Below are 19,481 nucleotides of genomic sequence, written 5' to 3' on the forward strand. Positions count from 1 at the left end.
CAGACACTCACTCACGCACATCGTACTCCCCAGCCGGCATGGTTCTCACTTCTCTCCTTCAACATCGGATCCAACCCAACCGAACCAAACCAAACCAAACGGAGCTATAGACGGATGGCCCTATTCTATTCTCCGGCCACGCACACTTTCTTTCTTTCTTTCCCGAGCGAGGCTGTCTGGCCCGTTCCACTCCCCGCACGCACTTCTCGCGCGCGCCGCGCCGCGCGACTCGCCAGAGGTTCCATTTCAGGGATCAACCGCAGGCCGCCGCCGCCGATCCCGTCCCTTCCGGCCGCCGCCGATCCCATCCCGCCTCAGTGAGCATTCCCTCCCTTCTCTTCTACATACGTCTCGACAATGCACGGACGCTGCCCCATCGGTCTGTCCTCTCCCCGCGTGGATTGAGCCCCCCGCCGGCGCCGCCTTCTCCGCCTGCTACCGGCAAGGGAGGGGACGGAGCTCGCCGGGGAGGGAAGGCCCCGGTATTATTTCGACGGGGAAGGGAGGAGAGATGTAGACAAGGGAGAGGCCACCTGCATGCGGTCTATGTATTGTGCAGTGTAAATTCACCGCCGGTTTCCTTTTCCAATGGAGATTACTCTCTGCAATGCAATTTGCCTGCTGCAGCGATTTGAATTCCCGATGATACGGGTGGTGTTCATCCGGTGATCGTTTAGCAATTTGGTTGAGCGATTCCCCTAGCGTTTTTTTTTTCCTTTTTGGATACGTCAATCACGGAATGATCCTTGTTCTTCCTCTTGCTACTGCATTTGTATCAGGAAAAGATTATTACAAATAAACTCATGAATCGCCGCGTCAATTTGCTTTGTTTTGACCTATGCATGTACTGCCTTACAAACTGCCAATACCATATACTCCTATATACTCCCTCCGTCCCGAATTACTTGTCGCACAAATGGATAAAAGTCGATGTATCTAGGACTAAAATATGTCTAGATACATCCATTTCTCCGACAAGTATTTTCGGACGGAGGGAGTACTTCTTTGTTCCTTCTAACCGTTCCCAAACTTCTAGAGATGCATCTCCCATAACTGCGCTGAAACTGTACATCTGCTCTTTTTACAGTTAAATCATGGCTGACCAGCCAAAGAAGAGAGAGATCGTGGACAGCGGCGATGGAGGTCTCGGTATGGGCCTTGCCGCGTTCATTGCAAACGGCGAGGACCTGGGTCCCATGATCCGGCACGGGTTTGATTCCGGCAAACCCGAAGCCCTCACGCATAGCCTCAGGAGCATCGTGAAGAAGAAAGAGGTTGAGATCGAAGAGCTATGCAGGCTTCACTATGAGGATTTCATCCTCGCCGTCGACGAGCTGCGCGGTGTGATGGTTGATGCCGAGGAGCTCAAGAGCATGTTGTCCGGTGAGAACTCGCACCTGCAGGAGGCGTCAAGCGCCCTGCTGTTGAAGCTTGACAAACTTCTCGAGTTGTATTCGGTCAAGAAAAACGTAGGAGAGGCCATGACGATATTGAAGATTTGCGTCGAAGTCATTACCCTGTGCATGGCGTGCAACAGTTACATCGCAGAAGCTAAGTTCCATCCTGCGCTCAAGACTCTGGATTTGATTGAGCATGGATACCTGCAAAACATTCCTGTGAAGATTATTAAAAAGGTGATTGGGAGACAGATACCACTGATAAAGCTGCACATCGAGAAGAAAGCCTGTGGCGAGTTCAATGATTGGCTTGTTCATATCAGAAGGATGTCCAAGCAGATCGGGCAGGTCTCGATAAGTCACGCCTCTTTGGCTCGCCAAAAAGAGGAGGAAATGCGTGCGCGGCAGAGAGAGGCTGAAGGGCATGGCCATACTGGACCAGATCAGCACATGTATACCTTGGATGCAGAGAATACAGATGAGGAAACAGCACTAGATTTTGATCTCACACCTGTTTATCGAACGCATCACATCCATGTCTGCCTCGGTATTGGAGAGAAGTTCAGAGATTATTACTACAAGAACAGGCAAATGCAACTCAGCCTGGATATGCAAATTTCCACTTCGCAACCGTTCCTCGAGTCTCATCAGCCCTTTCTTGCACAGGTAGCTGGGTTTTTTATTGTTGAACAACGCGTCTTTCGAACTGCAGAGAAATTGCTGACCGAGAGCCAAGTCGAAGCAACATGGGAAACAGCCGTTGCGAAGATGACATCTCTATTGGAGAGCCAGTTTTCTCGCATCGGCACGGCCAGCCACCTCCTCCTCATAAAAGATTATATCACTCTTATGGCTGCAGTTCTCAGGAAGTATGGTTACCAAACCACACCATTGATCGATATTCTTTCGAGAAGCAGGGACAAGTACCACCAACTGCTTCTTTCTGAGTGCCGGAGGCAGGTAGATGACATCCTTGCTAATGACTCATATGAGCAGATGGTTATAAAGAAGGAATACGAGTACAACATGAATGTCACAGCATTTCATCTGGAGCCAAGTGAGGTGATCCCGGAGTTTCCATATGTGGCGCCATTCTCCTCTTCTGTTCCAGAAGTTTGTCGCATTGTCCGGTCCTTCGTTGAGGATTCTGTGAGCTATTTGTCTTATGGTGGTGACATGAACCTGTATGAAGTGGTGAAAGCTTACCTAGACAGGCTATTGATTGAGGTATTGAACGACTGTCTTCTCAACAGGATGTATGCTCGCTCATTGGCCATGTCACAGATGATGCAACTAGCAGGAAATATCTCTGTTCTGGAGCATGCTTGTGATCTGTACCTCTTGCATTGTGCCCAACAGTGCGGCATCCCCAAGCGCGTCGCTGAGAGGTCTCGTGCTACTTTGACTGCTCGAGCCGTGCTAAAAGCCTCGCAGAACGCAGCATATAATGCCTTAATAAACATGGCCAATTCCAAGATTGATGATTTTATGGTGCTCTTGGACGACGTCGACTGGATAGTGGAAGAAACACCGGACAATGCCAATGACTACATGAACGAGGTTCTTATTTATCTTGAAACACTAGTATCAACAGCTTCGGAGATTTTACCACTTGAAGCTCTGTACAAGGTTGTCTCTGGTGCAGTGGGACACATCTCGGACTCGATAATGACCACGCTTCTGAGCGACGGCGTGAAAAGGTTAACGATGAGTGCCGTTTTAGGCCTCGACATGGACCTGAAGATGCTGGAGGCATTTGCTGATGAGAAATTCCACATCACCGGGCTGGCAGACATGGGGAAGGAAACAACGTTCAGAGATTGCTTGGTTGAGATAAGACAGCTCGTCAACCTTCTGTCGAGCAGCCAGCCTGAGAACTTCATGAATCCGGTGATACGGGGGAAGAACTATGGATCGCTGGACTACAAGAAGGTTTCCATCATTGTCGACAAGTTCAAGGACTCGGCAGACGGGCTGTTTGGAAGCCTTTCCAACCGCAACACCAAGCAGAATGCTCGCACGAGGTCCTTGGATGTTTTGAAGAGGAGGCTCAAGGATTTTGGCCATTGAAAATTTGCTGGTCAATCCTGCTCAGTGTCCAGCTTCTGAATTTTATTTCTATTCCCCCCCTCGCGTTCTAGTGGTTACAAGACGCGTCTATTTGTCCGTCTAGGCCATGTTTTGACGGTTTATCAGTTACAGTGCAGTAGTACCCTCAAATAATTTTCAGTTTTCCATGGTTAAAATCCTGTGATATAGGCACACAATGTTAAGATCTCTTATGGCCATTGATATGTTGATAAATGAAGCAGAGTTTTGAGATTCTCTGTCTTGTAGTATCTCTCAGAGGACATAGTTTGAAGCCTGTTAACTGCGCCCTGCTGCCATGTGCGAGTATAACATGTTTATATACAAAAAAGCGACTTATTCATGAGCCACCCCCTGTTCCACAAACAAAAGAAGATATTGTTTCGTTTGTTAAAACCGATAGTATAGCATACTAGCATGCATATTGCTGGGATACGGTAGTGGTTCAACCTGCGGCTTGCGATTCATCGATCTGAATCGACTTGCAGAGACAAGCACATGGAACTCCTGTAATTCAAATCTTAAAATGGCAATTGGCAAGGTTAAAAATTCCCGTGCTTATACCATTCGTGGGGCCCCGTCTTTTCGGAGATGAAGACATGGAACATGTACGGCTTCTTCAGTGTGAATACGTGTGTATTTGGTTCCTGCATACATGTAAAAGTATAAATCTGAGACATGGTCAGTTCAGCTGTCAACCTAAAAGATTTGAGACGTCAACCTGGAGGACTGAATCTCATGCCTGTAGCGTAATGTACAGCTCTGTGTGTCTAGGCTGGCCAGCAGCACCGAGTCAGTTCTGAAAGTACGATTCCTTTTGCGCCGGAGTACTACTGTAGATCGGAAACCAGAAATTACTTGGAGTAAACAAATGACTGTAATTGATTAGCAGGTCAACCAATTCAGAAAGAATTCCACGGCATGTGGAGGACTTCGCTTCCATTTTCTCAGTTAGGCGTGCGGTTGATCAGGTCCACAAATTGTTGCGCCTCGATCAATCAGTAATCAGTGCTTGCTGAAAAATAAGTACTACTCGATCCTACTATTTCTCAAAGTCATCTCTTTGACATCTCGTCGTTGGTAGCAAGCTACGCTAGCTGGAGGGCAGCTGAACATCAACCATTACCGTAGTAGAATTTCAGTCGCTGAGAAAGCATGCATGCATGGTGTCTGAATTCCTCGGACGGCCAGCGCCAACAGTATTTCTAGTTCAACGTGGACGACATGAACTTTTCAATTCAACTTTTACCTTCTTTCTTTTATTCAAAACATGTACGCAGTCAACTTCTTTCAGCCCGAATGAGCACTCTACCTACACCCAGGCTTACCACGCATGCAGAGACCTGAAAACCTTTTGTTTACTTGGTTTGAGTTTGCAGTTTAAAAATCGTTCATGCCAGACACGTTATCTATGACGTTGGCACGAGGTGCATTTCTAACAAATCCGCAGCAGAATATGTTATATGCTAACGGGTTTCAGAGACTAGTTAACCTGTCATAACATTTTGGAAATCCACCGCAAATTCGAGCGGTTTGAAGCTCCTACTCATAGGGAGCTCGTGAACGAACTGAATGAATATACCACGTGGCATATGTCATAAACAATTCAAAACAATCAAAAAACAAACAAACTGAATGAATATAGATAATTAAATTGAAAAAAACCACTGTCCCCAAGATTGTTTTTGCTGTGCCCACGGCTGTCCTAGCTTGACCGTTCTGTTATTAGTCTGGTCCAACTATGGAAAGGTCAAGCTGGCATGCTTGTTAGACCCGTCCGAGTTTGAACTCTTTATTTGGCATATGACATGTGTTGACATGCAAGCTAGTCCACCTGGAATTGATACCCTGGTTTATTCCTAGGATTCAAAATACGCACCTGCTTAGTGCAGCATGCATGATGCGATTATTGTGATTGATATTAGTGCACGCTTGATTAAATGTTTTCTAGCATGCACTTTTGAACTATTTTAAATACTTCAAGACTTTAAGACCAAACAGAGGCAACGCAGTATTACGGGGACATGTAACATACACTACAATTTGAATTCGACTGAACACGCTTTCTCGCATATACTTATAGATATTCATTTCAAGTCCCCCTGAGTAGAAACATTTTTACCATTCGGCATGAATGATGAGCTATATCAAAATCAATGAACAAAACAATGCATAGAAACATTATACGAAGAAACCAGCCGGAGCATTGCCTTCTCGTTAATTTTATAAAGTAGAAAAGAGATAATTACATATTTGCATGACCACAGTATGCAAGCGCTGATAGGCTGATACAGATCTACATACCCATAATACTACAGATTACTAATAAATGTGGATTATCTCGCAGATCGGGCGAAAATGAGTCTGTTTCTCTCCTTCCAAAATACAAATCACATGAAATTCAACAATCTTCCACTCATCACTCATGGTTATGAAAAGAAATGCAAAGATCTTTATGCACATTCGTTAGTGATCACAGAGACCTACGTGAGAGACAACTTTATTGCAAATTCATGAACTAAAACTAACTAAATTTGAGCTGCTTCTTGCGCTCCATCATTTGGCAGAAGCCCTAAAATAATTACATTTGAAAGAATGAAGGAACCAATGAACAAAGAATCAACCAAACCAGACGAGCAAGAGACCTGAAAAAGAGAGACGACCTCTATCTACGCATGTACGTGCGTCACGCACTAATTGACTAGTCGAGCTCCGCCGGCGGCTTAGCGCCCGCCGTTGCATGCCCCGCCTGGGGGATGGTTGGGGTTGTTGGTGCAGCCGTTGGGTGCTCCCACTCCCGGAGAGCCGCCGGGCAAGACCTGCATGATAAGCGCCCCGGCGGTGCCAACGCCGCCGTGTAGCCAACCGCGGTCTCCCTCGAGCAGCCTCGCCGCGAGGACCACGTTGCAGCACGGCTACCACCACCGCCTTCGTCATCTTCGCCGACGACCCCATAGAAATCTTCCTGGTGTAACTTTTTGAGTCTCTGAGAGTACACCTGCGGTACGTACGGTATGGAGCAAATGTTGCAGATAGAGGGCTAGCTGGGCTACGTACGCACGTACGATGGATGAATGGCCTTGCTTGAAGTTGTTGTTGGAGGAGAGATCGCTGGTTGCTTCCTTTTATAGGTTGCTGCATGCGCCCAAAGAGTAAACGGTCGTCCGAGGAAAAAGAGTTTTCCTATAACGAATGGGAAATGATGGACCTGGTCTAACCTACGGTTTTTTTCTTTTTTGAAAGCGTCTATCCTACGGATTTGATTGTACGATCTGCACTCGTCGAGTCAGCCTGTAGGCAGGACACGCGCGCGCCACGTTACGCGCTTCTCTACCCAGTCCATCTCCTCCTACTTAAGGTTGAACAAAGTGTTGATCAAGAATTCAAGATTGATCAAAGTAAACCACAGCGTAGCAGGCCGTGCTAAACACCCCATCTTTTTTCCTGTTCTTTTCTTTTTGCGGGGAAAATGCCTCCATCACTGATTCACTGCCGAGTAATAACTTATAAAGTTTGGAAACTGAAGCAAAACTTTTGCCTCATCGATTAATTAAGAAAATCATCCGGTTATAATTTACAGACACCAGACAAAAAACAATACAGACGGACCACAGACTAACTACACACATGACAATTCTCTTCAAATAACTAGAAATACCGATACTTGCATCATAACGAAGGAAATTATTAAAATATGTAGGTTTTGTGTACTTTGTTTAATGGTTTTTGTTCAAAATCATAATGTATTTGATTAGTGCTATTTGGATTTGAAGCAGACAAATTTGTATCCTGTGCAGTCACACGGGTTGATGACATTTTTTTGAGTCTAAACACACTTGCTTTATTAATTGAGGATGTTCATAGGGATACAATTCAGGTCTGGGGGGTTTATGAGCCACACATGGCGTCCCAGGTCCAGACCAAAAGCATGCTTAGCAAGACTATGGGTCTCTTGGTTCGAAACTTTGTCTTCAAAGATGAAGACACAACTATGAAATTGACTAGCAGTAGCTCTAATCTCCTTCACAATGCTCGCGCTCATTCCTCCAGTGCCAAGGTTTATGTCCTGAACTGCGTTTTTACAGTCAGAAGCAATCTCCACATGAGTTAAAGAGAGGTCCAATGCTAGGGCCATTGCTTCTTGACACGCCAGAGTCTCCAATGTTGTTGGATCGCTGACCCCAACACTCCTGGTAGTTGATGATCCCATGTACATGCCGCTTTGGTCTTTGCATATAGCACTGTAGGACCCCGCGTCATTGGCTCTGTTGACAGCACCATCCACCCTAATTTTCGCATAACCGTCGGGAGGCCGGATCCATCTTGTCCGGTTGCCGGGACCGACTTGTACCGGATGGATCGTCCCCTTTGGTTTGCATTCAGCCAACTCTTTGAGGTATTTTGTGACAAACATATGTGTGGCCATTGGGCTCTGGAAGATATTTTCGTGGAGAGCTTGCCGTCGCGCGAACCAGATGGCCTAGAGTGTGACCAGTACCTGAGTGAAAACCTCAGATGGTAGTGCTTCAATTAGAGCGAAAATCCACCTTTTGGCATCCGGCTCCGTTGTCTCATTCAAGACCTGAAAAATCTCCGTAGGTTGCAGCGCCCAAACAGCTCTGGCAGCATGGCAGTGGAGCAACGAGTGCTGCCATGAATCAATGGCTCCATAGAGCCCACAAGTGTCCTCCGTTGCCATATTCCGATGATGAAGAAGATCGGCTGTAGGGATCGTCTGCTGGGCCAATCGCCATAGAAAGATTTTGACCTTCGAAGGGACTGCAATCTTCCAGAGCTGGACCCTTCGGGGTCCTTCCCTTGTTCAAAAAAGCAAAAAAGAGACGGCGGATGTGAAGCCGACATGGTGTATGCCAGTGTCACGCCCGATATGCGACCCAATCCAAAAGGAACTCGAAGGTCCCACCAAGGATAGACCCGCATATTGAAACGCTTTTGCAAGGTGGATATCATTACATCAACATTACATAATAGATGGGGATACATACAAAAGGCATATAATGCCACACGAAAACAACATCATCTTACAGAAGAGCAACATCCGACTACGGATGAAACACAAACAGAAACTCAAACGACATCCACCCTGCTAGCCCAGGCTGCCGACCTGGAACCTATCCCCTGATCGAAGAAGAAGCAGAAGAAGAACTCCAAGACAAGCAAACATCGCTCTCGCGTCAAGATCATCGCATAACCTGTACCTGCAACTGTTGTTGTAGTAATCTGTGAGCCACGAGGACTCAGCAATCCCATTACCATGGGTATCAAGACTAGCAAAGCTTAATGGGAAAGGAAGGGGTAAAGTGGCGAGGCTGCAGCAGCGACTACGCATATATGGTGGCTAACATACGCAAATAAGAGCGAGAAGAGAGCAAAAGGAACGGTCGTGAAGCTAGCAATGATCAAGAAGTGATCCTGAACTCCTACTTACGTCAAACATAATCCAAAGACCGTGTTCACTTCCCGGACTCCGCCGAAAAGAGATCATCACGGCTACACACACGGTTGATGCGTTTTAATTCGGATCTGGTGTCAAGTTATCTACAACCGGACATTAACAAATTCTCATCTGCCTATAACCGCAGGCACGACTTTCGAAAGATTATACCCTGCAGGGGTGTCCCAACTTAGCCCATGATAAGCTCTCGCGATCAACGAAGGATATACCTTCTCCCAGGAAGACCCGATCAGATTCGGAATCCCGGTTTACAAGATATTACGATAATGGTAAAACAAGACCAACAAAGCCGCCCGATGCGCCGACAATCCCGATAGGAGCTGCACATATCTCGTTCTCAGGGCAACATCGGATGAACACTACGTACAACTAAAACCAGACCTCGAGTTTCTCCGAGGTGGCGCTGCAAGTGGCTCTGGTTCGGACCAACACTTAGACAAGCACTGGCCCCGGGGGACTATAATAAAGATGACCCTCGAGAGAGCGACTCCCAAGGGAAAAGTAGGTGGTGGTGAGGCAAATGGTAAAACCAAGGTTGAGCCTTGCTGGAGGAGTTTTATTCAAAGCGAACTGTCAAGGGGGTCCCATAAATCACTCGACCACGTAAGGAACGTAAAATCCGGGAACATAACACCGGTACGACGGAAACTAGGGCGGCAAGAGTGGAACAAAACACCAGGCATAAGGCCGAGCCTTCCACCCTTTACCAAGTATATAGATGCATTAATAATAATATAAGAGATATTGTGATATCCCAACATAAATCCTGTCCACCATGGAGCAATCTTCAACTTCACCTGCAACTAGCAACGCTATAAGAGGGGCTGAGCAAAACGGTAACATAGCCAAGCAACGGTTTGCATAGGAAAGGTGTCAAAGGTTAGAGGTTCATGGCAATTTGGGAGGCTTGAAGAGTAAATGATAGGTAGCGCAGCAAAGCGATAGAACGAAGCAACTAGCATAGCAATGATAGTAGTGAGATCCAGGGTAGCGGTCATCTTGCCTGAAATCCCGCTAGGAAGAAGAACGAGTCCATGAAGAAGATGAACGGATGAAGCCGAACCAAGCGTAGACGAACGAATCCTCACGATCGCAACGAAACAGGAACTATCGAAAAGAAGCACACAACAAGGTAAACACACCACACATAAACAAGGAATGATGCACAACAAGCATGATGCATGACAAGGCTACATAAAGCTACTCATGGCAAGAGATGATGCAAACAAGAGCAACACATCAAGGCAAGTTTGAATGAGGCCGGGAACAACATATAACAATTCTGGTAAGTCCTCATATGCATATTTCGAAATTGGTCCAGATCTGAATAAACCTTATGTTCAAGTTGTTAAACAGTAAGTTAAGATGCACCAAGATGATCTACACGAGATTCTAGTCAAGTTACATATAAAATTCATTTAGTTCGGAGCTACGACCTAGAAGATATGAGCAAAACAAGTTAAACATGGCCTTGATGCAAAATGCATACAAACATCAAGCAAACACCTCAAAACATGGATGCAACATGATAATATGAAACTACATGCAAATGTAAGCAAGTTTCATATAGAGCACGCTCAAAACGGGGCAACGGTTCAACACATGCACTCTATACAAGTTAAAAGGACAAGCTGTCCAAAACAGCAACTAGGCATATTGCACGCATCAAAACAATATGCTACAGTACCACAACAAGAAAGCAAAAGACATGGGCATGATGTACAGATAAAGCATAACAAAACATGAACACTGAGCTATCTCCAGAAATCACTAGAACATGCTCAAACACACATGGCAAGATAGCAAATAATAACAGTTCAGACTTTGCAGAAAATAACATCAGGTTGCAATGTTTAGAGCTATCAAACAACATGTTACAGGAACTTATCATGGCAAACAAAGGCATGGAATGAATCTACTAAATGCATAGAACAAAAGTCCCTTACTGACCATGAGCCAAAAAGGATCAGAAAATATGATGGCACCCATGTAAACATGGCAAGTTATAATACAGATTCATACATGGCAGAAACAGAATTATGAAGGCATGTAAATGAGCTTGTGCAACTCAGTACAGAGCAATAAATGGCATGGGAAGGCAACCAACAGTAAGAAGGCATGTTTATGAAGCTAAGCATGGCAAGAGCAAGTTTATAGGGTGCATGTATCACTAACAACAAGCATGGCAACAACTGAACTTAATGTTAACAGGCTGACAGCAACATTATGAAGCAAATTTGGAGCAAGATAACAACAAGCTACAGCAGGCTATAAATGCAACCAGGGACATGACTGGATAGAGCATGACATGTATAACAAAATATTCTTAGTGAACATCTCCAGATTATGCATAGAATGACATGTAGAAGCAGGTTTACATAGCATCACGAAATAATAGATTCAGCCTAGCAAAACAGCAACAACAAGTACACTACTTAACAAGCTTGATTTACTCACCACAAGCCATTGCATGACAAGATAAGCATAGCATCATCAAGAAGACATGTTTATGAAACAAACCAAGGCAAGAACAAGTTCATAGCATGCAAGGATAAACTACAACCTTGGCAAAATTGAATAACATGTAAATAATCTGCCAGGAAACATTTTGAAGCAAACGTAGAGCACAAAAATGATATGCTAGACTACTCCATAATTGCAAACAGGGGCATGAATGGATAGAGAACAACCATATGTTCAAAACATCCTTACTGAAGTATCTCAAAATATGCATGGATCTCTCTGTAGCATCAAGTTTACATGGCATCAAAATAACAGCAGAACAGGGACTGAAAACAGCAATATCACGAAGCCTAGTTTGTATGCTTGTGCTAGTCACCACATTGATCACAAAAATACATGGTAAGCACCTCTGTACAGATGGCATGACATAGTTAAAAACACATGTAGGCATCAACCTCATAGGATGCACACATCAATCATGGCAAAAATGATAAAAGAGCTAGTTCTGTTAACAGACAACAAAAAACATTATGAAGCACTTTTGCAACGATGATTCAGGCATCAAGATGACCTCAAATGAACATGATGCAATGTAATGAAATGATGTACTCGTTGAGGCGAACAATTTGACATATTACACGCACGAAACGGAGCTACGGATGCAGAGATACAATGCAATGAACATGGCATGATAATGTAAAAATTACAGGACTTGGAAGAAAAACGGGGTCAACCTCATATGGATCTAGATCCGCACGGACTTCGAGGCGACGCGGGCCTCGCCGGAGACGGGCAGCGCAGCGTGCGGAGGGGGCACCGGCGGGACGGGGCCGGCCGGATCCAGAGCGGGGAACCTCGGGGAGGCCAGATCCGGGCTGTCCCGCACGCGGGTCGCCGGAGGAAGAGGCAGTGCGACGGCACGGAGCTCGCCGGTAGATGGAGGCGCAGCCGGGCGGAGGTCGCCGGCGGGGATGCGGGACGAGGCGGAGGGCGCGGATCAGAGGCGACGCAGGGTGGATCCGGCCCCGGGCAGCGCGGGCGGCGAGGTGGCAGAGGCGGGCGCCGGCGAAGGAGACGGGCGCCGGCGAAGGCGGCAGCCTGCGGCGGCGGCCGGCGCGGGTGGCGGAGGGCGCGGGCGAGCGGGCGCGGTGCTGGCCGGGCGGCGGCGGCGGATCTGGGCCCGGGCGGGCCCGCGATGGGCTTCCCCGGGCCGCGCGGCGGAGACGGCGGCGGGGGCGAATCAGACGGCGACACGTGGCGGCGGCGAGGGGGCTGGACATGTCCGGCGGCGGAGCGGACATGTCCGGCGCGCGTGGGGAGCGGGGCTAGGGTTTCGTCTGCGAAAATGGACGGGGAGGACGTTTTTATAGGCATAGGGAGCTAGGAGAGTCCAAATGAGGAGCGGTTTTCGGCCACGCGGTCGTGATCGAACGACCGAGAGTATGGAAGGGAGTTAGATGGGTTTTAGAACACTTTGGAGGGGTGTTGGGCTGCAAAGAGAAAGGGAGGTTTCGGGCTACGCGGTTAACCGTTGGAATATCAAACGACCTCCAAATGGCACGAAACTTGACAGGCGGTCTACCGGTGGTATACCAAGGCCACTTGGCAAGCCTCGGGCCATTTCGGAAAAGTTTAACACCCGCTCACGAAGAGAGACAAGAAGGGGACGCTGGGTGACATAGGAGTGCCGGATTGCAAAACGGACAACGGGGAAAATGCTCGGATGCATGAGACGAACACGTATGCAAAATAAAATGCACATGATGACATGATAAAGTGCAACACGCAAGCAAATGACATGGCAACGATGACGAATAACTGGCAGACACCTGGCGCATCGAATCTGGGGCGTTACAGCCAGCTCCAAGGAGGGATCGAGTGCGTGCAGGCCATGGATGCGCCAACTCCAAGGATTGGATGCATCATCCATGGCCTGCACGCCCTCGAGCCCTCCTTGGAGCTGGCGGATCCATGGCCTGCACGCCCTCGAGCCCTCCTTGGAGCTGGCAGATCCATGGCATGCACGCCCTCGAGCCCTCCTTGGAGCTGGCATACACCATGTCGCACTACACACCACTTTGCACCATTTCTTACTTTTCTACAGCACTGGCACCTGCTCTTTAAGCAGCGCGTCTGGGATTGACTTGGGCTCATGCTAGATGTGCACCGCACGACGCCTATCGTCTTCGTAGGGCCATATGTCGGCAGCCACTAGGTGTTTTTTTTCTTCTTCATATTTCCCTTATGTTCTTTGGGCATGTTTGTGCTGTTGCCCCAACTGTTGTTTCTGCTTCAGAGTTTGGATGTTGGATGTATGGATGGGAAAGCCTATTTCGAGAGGAAAACGTCACCTACATAAATCCCCAACTGCGGCATATGATCGATGTGTATTTGTGCCAGTTGTGTTGTGTTGCGTGGCGTGCCCCATCGACATGTGTATCTCGGCTTGCCCCTCTTCATGCTTGGGTGGTGTTGATTTCCTTGTGCTATATATTCTCTCCTTTTCAGAATATAAGGTGCATCATTTTTCTTGCAAGTCAAATATATGTATGTTTCACCAATAATACTATATAATAAAATATTGACACCAGCAATACTAAATAAAGCAAATATGAAAATATTTTCTATGATGAATCTGATGATATAAATTTGCCATTATGGATATTACTACATTTTTCTAGAAACTTGGCCAAACATGCATAAATTTGACTTCTCAAAAAATTAATACACTTTATATTTTGAAACGGTGGGAGAATCCGCGTAGATTCTATGGTCGATACTACATGATTTACCAAAAATTGGTAACCAAGTTAAAGTGGCAATTATTATGGTATGGTACATATGAGCCGTGACTATTGGACAATCTCTAATCTTGCCATAAAGGAAGCACCTGCAGCAAGGAAATAATCGATCGATCCTAGGCAGAATTCTTCAAATTTATCACAATGAAATCGGCCTCTTTCTATCTATGTAAGCACACATATGTTGAAAAAGGTAGAATTTTCCAAATTATAAAGCGGTAGTTATTATGGTATATGCTATATTTGAGCCGTGACTATTGGACAATCTCTAATCTTACCATATTAAAGGTGGTGTCAGCAGCAATGAATTAATTGATCGATCCTAGGAGTAGAATTTTTCGCAAATTTATCACAATGAAACCGGCCTCTTATCTATCTATATAAGCACGCACATGGTAAAAAAAAAGGTAGAATTTTCCAAATTTATCACAATGAAACCAGCCTCTTGATCTATCTATATCTATCTATATATATAAGCACGCATATGATCTCCTCGTCACCACGGACGTACTAATACTAATTGCGCGCAGGCAAAAGCCAAAGCCGGCGGGATACGATCGATGGGTAATTTTATTCTTCACGTTGCCGTCGTTTGGACGCTGCTGCTTTTGGCCGGCCGTGGGACCAATGCTGCCCGGGTAACCATTTACTCTTGTACCCTCGCAAAAAAAAAACACTCTTATGTAATGTTTTTTTTTCTTTGCGGGTCTTATGTAATGTGTTCGGTGTATCCTATCTTAATTTCGACAATATAGACTGCTAATTTGCATGTTTATTGATCAGGTGAGATTCCATAGGTCCAGCAGCGAAACTAGTTTGTTGGAGGTTCAAGGATTGCTCGGCCAGGTTTCACCATCACTCCATACTGAATCTAGCTCCGTGATGATAAGCTATGTACGTATATATGTTGATTCGCCGTCGTAGAGATAGCTAATACTGTATATATTGCCTTGATTAACGGTGACAGACTAAATCTGTGATTTTTGTCGCCAACACTTAGCTTGCGGACCACCTGACAAAAGCATCAGATCAGGGTTACTATGATTTCGTCGCCACGATGGACGTGTACGGCTTCAACCTGAGCACTGAGCAGTCCACTTCGGCCTCTGTTCACCTCTTCGACACGGTGAACGGCGCGGAGGCCAGCCTGAACGTAATTCAGATCGGCTGGGAGGTGAGTGTGATATTATTAACATTCACATGTTAGTGAAGGAGGGACATGGCTTAATTACGGTTCTTCTATTTGGTGCTAGGTTGACCCCAAGAAGTACGGCGATTCACACACCCATCTAGGTGTTCTGTGGACGGTGGGTTATCAACCGTGCTTTCTCATCGACTAGGTGGCTGACATACGTTGGCAGTAACATATTTTTCTCCTTTGATCTTGTAGGCGGATGGATTTCAGAAAACCGGTTGCCGTAATGCCGATTGCGCTGTAGGTTTTCAGCCGGAGAAGGGTGCACCCATAGCTCCAGGAGGCGTGATTAAGCCTGTCTCCCAGCCCATGGGACTCAGACAGACCATCACAGTTAAAATTATTAAGGTATACCTCTACGTCAACGTTACAACCTGATCCATTTAAGTCCTTTTACGTGAAAACTATACAGTTCACTGTGTCATAGTTTTTCCGCAAAAAAAAAAAAACTGTGTCATAGTTGATTTTTAGAGATTGTGGAGACACTTTTTAAAATGCCTGAAAAAACTACACAATATTGTAACAAAACCCTTGAATAACACAATTGTGAAAATAATACTCCCTCCGATCCAAAGTAAGTGTCGCGGTTTTAGTTTAAATTTGAGCTATAACCACGACACTTACATTGGATCAGAGGGAATAGTAGATTTCGATGAGCCCCACCAATCTAAATATAGCACAAAGTCAATCTAAGCATTAAACTTTGAAAATCTAATCTTTTACTGGCTCAACCAATTGCGGAGTACACACATTGGCAGAGCCGGAGCCTATGAACGTTATGAGAGAACTCACGATGAATCACTCAACCTGTAGTAAAATTAATGAAGTGTTTGTCGACAGAGCCTGGACAACTACCTAGTCTAGCCCGTTCCGTGGCTCCGCCACCAGCTAATACATATGCTTTAGATTATACTTGTAATTACTGGCTCTAAATTATACTTATTGTTCGGCTAATTATACTTATTGTTTTTCAAATTAGTTACTCACTAATTTTATAAGCATGTCAATTTGTTGTTTTGCGGTACTACCAAATTTACCTCTACAGGCTATTTTCTTTAATAGCAATCCACATGTTTTCCTCGCAGAATCGGTAGGCTATCTTGTTTTAACTAAATTTTAATTTATTACTCCCTCCGTTTCTTTTTACTCCGCGTATAAGTTTTGGTCAAAGTTAAACTATACAAAGTTTGACCAAATTTATATTGAAAAATATGAACATCTACAATACTTAAACTATATAATATGAAAATACATTTCATGGTGCATCTGAAAATGTTGATGTCATATTGTGAATGTTGATATTTTTTAATAGAAAATTAGTCAAACTATGCAAAGCTTGACTTTGACCAAACCTTATATGCAGACTAAAAAGAAGAGGGAGTACGACATTATAGATGATTGATTTATTCAGGCTTATTAGTATTTTCTTGAAAATGCATTCCTTACGATTTGATAAATAGAATAGCTACATTCATTAAAAAACATTCACATTAATTACATGGTTTTTTTATTTACATCAGCGATATGGAAAGGTGTGTTATGAAAATTGTAATTCGCATGCTTAAGTTTGCTGAAGGTTCTTTGCAAAATTTCTAACCTAACTTCTTGATGAATTACAGGAGGGCATAATGGGAGACTGGCTTGTGTATTACGGGCTGAATGAGGAGAACCTCACCTTGCTTGTACGTTTTCCTAAATCACTATTTAATGGAGGGATGGCCAATCGAGCGGCAGGCATCCAGTTTGGTGGACAAGTTTTAAGCCCGGCGACAGCTTTGGCTCCGATGGGGAGTGGCTATCGCCCCATGGTTGATGTGATGGCCTCCGCTTCGATGAGCAATATCCAGTTGATTGACCAAAACGGACGTGCCTCACCAATGACAGACAACTCGCTCATATACATGAGTGATTCACATGTCTATCCCGCCACTCCCATTGTAAAGGGGCAATTTTTCTATGGGGGGCCCATGAAACCATCCAACTTACCCGATTGGGGGCGTGGCTTGCCTCGTGCCACCTCGTTTCTAGGAAACCAGTGGTGGTTTGTCACTCTGTTAGTGGGATATTGTTTGATAGTACATTAGTGTTGTTGTAAGAAAAGAATATACCCGTGAACCAACCTATGGTTGAATGGTTAGGACGACAATGATACCTCCAGCCCATCAGGGTTCAAGTCCTGGTGCTCGCATTTTCTGGATTTATTTCAGGATTTTCGGCAATGCGCGTTCAATGGGAGAAAACATTCCCGTTGACTATGCGGCGCGTGTGGCGACTTCGTCAACCTCAAAATGATCGATATACCGGTTCAGGTTATCGGAGGTACTCATAGGGTAGGGTGTGCGTCTGTTTTCATAGAGGTGAGTGTACAAATGTATATAGGAGTATCTATGTAAATAAAAGAATATACTATTGACGATTACTTCAAAAATTCCAAGCACTCATGTTTCAATCAATGTTCGCTTAATTTTTTTTGGAATGTGCATTCGGTTTCATTTTGCATAAAGCATGCATACTTACATGCTGGATAGCCGTTGTTTGTACATTTCCCTAACTTTGCTATTTAAATACCTGTTCATCAATCAAAATAGGCCGGTCCAAGTGTCCTAGTATTTGCAAAGTTATTAAATAATAAAAAAAATCCCAAATTCGATCATCTTCACTCCTCAGCTCCCCCTCCCCCTCAAAGCTCCCGCCACGGCGCTCCTCCCACCCCACCACTCAAATCCTCATGCCCTGCCGCCACAATGCTCCTCCCCACCCACCACTTAAATCCTCGTGCCCTGCTGCCAGGACGCTCCTCCCCACCCCAAACCTAGAAAGAGAGAGCTCCGCCCTGTCCCCCGCCCGAGATGTGTTGGAAATATGCCCTAGAGGCAATAATAAAATGGTTATTATTATATTTCCTTGTTCATGATAATTGTCTATTGTTCATGCTATAATTGTGTTATCCGGAAATCGTAATACATGTGTGAATACGTAGACCACAACATGTCCCTAGTTAGCCTCTAGTTGACTAGCTCGTTGATCAATGGATGGTTACGGTTTCCTAACCATGGATATTGGATGTCATTATAACGGGATCACATCATTGGGAGAATGATGTGATGGACAAGACCCAATCCTAAGCATAGCACAAGATCGTGTAGTTCGTTTGCTAGAGCTTTTCTAATGTCAAGTATCATTTCCTTAGACCATGAGATCGTGTAACTCCCGGATACCGTAGGAGTGCTTTGAGTGTACCAAACGTCACAACGTAACTGGGTGACTATAAAGGTATACTACAGGTATCTCCGAAAGTGTCTGTTGGGTTGACATGGATCGAGACTGGGATTTGTCACTCCGTATGATGGAGAGGTATCTCCGGGCCCACTCGGTAATGCATCATCATAATGAGCTCAATGTGACCAAGCGGTTGGTCACGGGATCATGCATTACGGTACGAGTAAAGTGACTTGCCGGTAATGAGATTGAACGAGGTATTGGGATACCGACGATCGAATCTCGGGCAAGTAACGTACCGATTGACAAAGGGAATTGTATACGGGATTGCTTGAATCCTTGACATCATGGTTCATCCGATGAGATCATCATGGAACATGTGGGAGCCAACATGGCACTACTAGGGAAAAGCTTATAGGCAGACGCTTACTAGTAGCGAGGGTTTATAACCCTCGCTACTGCTACTTACTAGTAGCACGGGTTTTTACCCCTCGCTACTACTAAGTTGATACTAGTAGCGCGGGCTTTCAACCCGCGCTACTACTAAGCGGTCTCTACCATGCCATACCGGGACATGCCATAGTAGTAGCGAGGGGTACAAACCCACGCTACTAGTAAGTTGATAGTAGTAGCGCGGTTTTATACCCACGCTACTACTAAGTATGAGGTAGGTGAAAACCCCGTATCCTCGGCCGAATCCCTCCTCTCTCCCTCACTTTCCCCCTCTCTCACTTTCCTCGTCTCTCCCTCATACTCCAACGGTGGCCGCCGCTGGTACACTCTGCTTTCTTTCCCCTTCCTCTCCGAGATCCCTCCGGTGGGCGGTCGCCGGAGCTCCTCGC

At 45.6% G+C, this 19,481-nt stretch overlaps 2 protein-coding genes across 3 annotated transcripts; both read left to right on the forward strand.

The window, feature by feature from the left end:
• Positions 1-115: 115 nt before the first annotated feature.
• On the forward strand, positions 116-3,722 carry LOC123093249 (exocyst complex component SEC15A). Of its 2 annotated transcripts, none has more exons than XM_044515155.1 (2): positions 116-317; positions 1,088-3,722. In XM_044515155.1, exon 2 carries the CDS (start codon positions 1,095-1,097, stop codon positions 3,465-3,467), a length of 2,373 nt encoding a protein of 790 aa, XP_044371090.1. In that variant the 5' UTR covers positions 116-317; positions 1,088-1,094; the 3' UTR covers positions 3,468-3,722. The 2 variants fall into 2 exon arrangements, with proteins under 2 accessions (XP_044371090.1, XP_044371091.1); XM_044515156.1 differs by lacking the exon at positions 116-317 and adding an exon at positions 324-560.
• Positions 3,723-14,741: 11,019 nt separating this feature from the next.
• LOC123089214 (uncharacterized) lies at positions 14,742-17,841 on the forward strand. The gene is made up of 6 exons (XM_044510946.1): positions 14,742-14,863; positions 15,009-15,119; positions 15,226-15,399; positions 15,479-15,532; positions 15,616-15,768; positions 17,040-17,841. Exons 1-6 carry the CDS (start codon positions 14,786-14,788, stop codon positions 17,502-17,504), a joined length of 1,035 nt encoding a protein of 344 aa, XP_044366881.1. The 5' UTR covers positions 14,742-14,785; the 3' UTR covers positions 17,505-17,841.
• Positions 17,842-19,481: the final 1,640 nt, after the last annotated feature.

The sequence above is a fragment of the Triticum aestivum genome, chromosome 4B (genome assembly GCF_018294505.1).
Source record: "Triticum aestivum cultivar Chinese Spring chromosome 4B, IWGSC CS RefSeq v2.1, whole genome shotgun sequence".
Lineage (NCBI taxonomy): Eukaryota > Viridiplantae > Streptophyta > Magnoliopsida > Poales > Poaceae > Triticum > Triticum aestivum.

Bases quoted from the DNA above. Each gene is read 5' to 3' on its own strand.
- LOC123093249 (XM_044515155.1), top strand. From the start codon at position 1,095: ATGGCTGACCAGCCAAAGAAGAGAGAGATCGTGGACAGCGGCGATGGA.
- LOC123089214 (XM_044510946.1), top strand. From the start codon at position 14,786: ATGGGTAATTTTATTCTTCACGTTGCCGTCGTTTGGACGCTGCTGCTT. The intron at 15,400-15,478 runs GTGAGTGTGATA...ATTTGGTGCTAG, and splicing joins TAATTCAGATCGGCTGGGAG to GTTGACCCCAAGAAGTACGG. The intron at 15,533-15,615 runs GTGGGTTATCAA...TTGATCTTGTAG, and splicing joins ATCTAGGTGTTCTGTGGACG to GCGGATGGATTTCAGAAAAC.